Source organism: Bactrocera latifrons, unplaced genomic scaffold (genome assembly GCF_001853355.1).
Source record: "Bactrocera latifrons isolate USDA-ARS-PBARC rearing strain unplaced genomic scaffold, ASM185335v1 scaffold_2, whole genome shotgun sequence".
In the NCBI taxonomy this organism is placed as follows: Eukaryota; Metazoa; Arthropoda; class Insecta; order Diptera; family Tephritidae; genus Bactrocera; species Bactrocera latifrons.
In genome coordinates this window covers 2,084,634-2,088,681 of record NW_017535518.1, presented here as the reverse complement: position 1 = coordinate 2,088,681, position 4,048 = coordinate 2,084,634, and the positions used below count along the sequence as shown (strand labels likewise).

The 4,048-nt window shown below is 37.8% G+C and overlaps 1 protein-coding gene across 3 annotated transcripts in view; it reads left to right on the top strand.

The window, feature by feature from the left end:
- Positions 1 to 4,048, top strand: part of LOC108967898 (ATP-binding cassette sub-family C member Sur) — a 55,614-nt gene that overhangs the window by 15,989 nt on the left and 35,577 nt on the right. For all 3 annotated transcript variants that reach the window (XM_018931569.1, XM_018931567.1, XM_018931570.1), the window contains exons 5-6: positions 193 to 1,306; positions 3,225 to 3,328. In XM_018931569.1, the coding sequence (XP_018787114.1) occupies positions 193 to 1,306; positions 3,225 to 3,328 (1,218 nt within the window). The remainder of the gene's footprint in view (positions 1 to 192; positions 1,307 to 3,224; positions 3,329 to 4,048) is intronic.

The following is a 4,048-nucleotide window of genomic DNA, read 5'->3' as shown; positions in this document are numbered from 1 at the left end:
TTTTCTACAGCTAATTATGTTTTTAATTAATTTAATTTTTATTTATGTGAATTTAATTTTAATTTCTTTAATTATTTCCATTTACCTAACTATACTATTGTCTATAATTTCTATTTTTAATTATTTTTTCTACATTATTGAAAAGCCATAAAAAATATTTTGTTTTCATCACGCCACTCACTTTATTTGCAGAAAAATGGCGATCGCCCGCCGTCGCTGTGGCTTTGCTATTTGCGCAGCAGCTGGCGCATGTTTACATTGGGCGGTCTGTTAAAGCTCTGTGGTGATTTATGCGCCTTGATTGGCCCACTTGCCATACAGCAAATTGTGCAATATATCGAAAGCATGTACAGCACGACTTACGCGAGCTGGTTGCACTCTAATAACAACAACAACAGCGGCGCCAACAATCCAAATACCACTATCAATGACAGTCCATACACACCGGGGCGGGCATTGAGGTCGGGTGTGGGTAACCACAGCTATGATAGTAGTGAAATTGTTAGAAATAGATCAATTACGCCAGGGGGAATTCAAAATCTCTATAGTGACCACAGAAACAACACTAGTAATAGTAGTAGCAGCAGCAGATTTGGCAATTTCCATGACAGCAGTCGAATTAGACTGCAAGCGGCAGCAACAAATTGGATATCAAATGCCTTGGCGTCAGCGTTAACCACCACAAATACATATAGCACGAATGGCACTGGTGGTAATGGTAATGGCAACAACAATTACAATATGCATTACATCAACGGCCCGTCAGCAGAGGCCGCAATGATAACTGAGCCCAGCCGTGCGCTGAGTGTTGGCCTCAGCAGCATAATCAACACCAGTACCAGCACAGATGATAACAATCAAATGTTGAATGCCGGCATCGATTACAATGACGCTGAAGTGCAAATTTACTATCCGAATTGGCTAGATTTAGTGTCGAACGGTTGGGCTATCGCCTGGCTGGTGTTGTTGGCCGCTTTGGCGCAGGGCGCATTCTCACAAGCTTCGACACATGTACTCAACATGACAGGCATACGTATAAAGACGTCGCTGCAGGGTTTAATCTATCGCAAAACATTACTGCTCAATTCAAGTGTTGGACAATCAGCTGCCGGCAGCGGTGGTGTCGGTTATAATGAAGCATGTGCGGCGGGTGGTGGTATTGATGTCACGAAAGGAAAATATTTGAAAACGCATGCTAATGGAGCTGTTAATACTGCGGCTGCGGAGGAAGGTAGAGCAGGTGGTAAAGCTGATGTTGCTGCGGACAATGCGAAGAATGGTGCGACAAAGGCAGCGGATGCCAGCGGTAAGTTTTGGGAGGAGTGGGTTGAAGAAAGCGACCGTAATCAAATTGTCGAAAATATGAAATCTTCAAATTCTTGCAGTATTTTAGAATAAAACACTCGAGAAAGGTTGAGGGAAAAGAAAAAAGTATTTACAAACAAGAAAATCCTCACGAAGACATATTAATGTTTGTAAATATTCTTTAGGGATTTGAAAAACTGCTAGGCTTTTATTACTTAGCCAAGTTTTATACAAAAGAAAAAACTATTTTTGCTATGCCTTTGGTCCACTATTATAATAATCCGCTTCGATATTGAGGACACCGAAAAATACTTAGCCTCACCGCCTTATGACGCAACTATCGCAAGAGATACCACTACCTTGTATATTTTTGTAGACGGCTACCGCTTAAATTTCAGCCAAACGAGTTTCATTGTGATCACACGTCCGTAGACATACAGTCCTCAGACTGCCGACTAAACTGGTGGGAAATTACAGAGAGAGTTGTAACCGTCGACGAAAAATGGATCCAGTGATAGACACTAGAGATCAGGAAATAGTCGAAACAGTGGAATCTTTAGCCGACGAATCTGCTCCGTAGAAGGCAAAGATTGTCCTATCGAAGGGAAAGTGACGGTCTCTTTTCTGAGAACCAAAAGGCACGATCAAGATTGATTACTTCGAGAAGAGTGAAATGGTCACAGAGCTCTACTATGCCAAATTATTGGGCCGATTAGCAACCAACATTCGACTCTTCACTCTTACTGCGACCGCATGTTAAAATTGTGTCAGACAGTAAGCAACTTAAAAGATCGTGGGGGTCATATTCTTCGTGAAATAATGGCATGAGAAAGTAGTTGACACTGCTGGCGTTGGGTCAGGTTGCTCTGTTAAGCAATCAAGATAGTAAGACTTCTTCACTGTCTTTGGCAATACGTAAAATAAACTAGGGGAAGTTTCTGGCTCGTTTTGTGATTATCAACCAAACATAGATATCCTGGTATATATCACAGGAAAAGGAATAATTTAAAGAATGGACTTCGACCGGAGAACCCTCTCCGAAGAAGTCAAAAACTGCTCTATTGGCTGGAAATATGATCCACAGAGATATGGCTCTGTGTGAGTTTTTTGGAAGATATTTAAGTTAAAGAAGATAGATCTCCAAATTGCATTTTTCAGATCATTTAAAGAGTTAGGCTGAGTCAAGTGCTAATAGGAGACTATGTTGAGTAATAAATAATTATTTCTCTAAAATTTTCGATTTTCATTAGTAGACTTACGTCAGTCCGTATTCCTATTTATTTCATGGAATTTATTATTTGCATGGTTTTTGATGGGCTTAGGGACGCATGATATGAATATCTCTCAAGCCTTTTTCGATTTTACTATTTTAATTGGGACAGTGTGTAGAGCTAGAACGAGACTATGTAGAGAAATAAATTGGAATTTTTCCGAAATTTTCATATTTCGCTGTAGACACTTTAGAAACTGAAACAATTTATGATTCTCCGAGCTTTAGGGATATACAGAGAACATGATTCAAATTTTCGGAACAAAAATATCATGAACTTTGTGATTCGCTTAGTATTTGAGCTACATAGGGACTCTGATTCGCGATTTCGACACAAAAATATTTTGGGAACGTGATATAACCAAAAGTTTTAGATTCTCAGCACCCATAATCTTATAAAAAGTGTCAGTTAGGGTTCCCAAAACAGCAAAATCATCACTTAAGAAATTTCATTGCACCGTAGGCCTCAGTTTCTACATATCTACACAACATATTTTACCCACTCATACACTTCTAACTAATTGAAGTTAATAACTGTTGCCATTTAAGTGCATAAATTAATAAAATATGCATGACAATTGCTTATTTCAATTAGCTCTTAGTTAAAATATTAATTTTAAATGCATAAAAATGAAAATTCCTCCATTAGGCTTAAGCGATGTGGGCGCCATCACCAATCTGATGTCGGAGGATGCGCTGAATGTGATGTCATTCTTCTGGATAGCGCACTACGTCTGGGCCATACCACTCAAGGTTTGCATTTAAACACTCACTATATTTGTATGTATTAAGCATCACACATATGTATGTATAAGTGTATTTGTGTGAGTGTGCTAATGTTGACGCTCGTAAGTGCAGCTGCATTTTCTTTTCGGCAATGAATTAAACTTGAAATTGCAATTTAAAATTTATTTCATTTTATTGCTATGTAAATTGCTTTTTCTTAAACTTATCCTGATTTATTTGCATACATTCGAGAGCGTGCGTATGTATGTGTGCGCTTTCATGTGTTCGCCATTTAATTATACGCATACATAGACAGACAGTTCGACATGCATTTGTATTTGTTATCTGCGTAATTTGTTTATGCTGAAATGCTCGAGCAATTCCCTTGATTTTATTCAATTCGTCAGTTGAATTTTTTCCTCACAACAACTTTATTCACTGCATTGCTTTAGCAATACTTTGCATGCTTCGTTATTTCAATACTACATTACGCAAACACACTCTCATATACACATATAGCGCATAAATGCATACGCTCTCGCGTGTGCGTGCGTGTAAATATTTGACTCATTTCAATGCTGGAAATAATTTTCGTATAGTGAAAACGAAAATGGAAATTGTTGTGTTAAATATCTTAAATTCTGACATTGATAAACTATTTGTTGTAGCCATTGTGTGCTGGTTTTTTTTTTTTTTTTTTTTTTTTTTTTTTTTTTTTTTTTTTTTTTTTTTTTTTTTTTTTTTTTT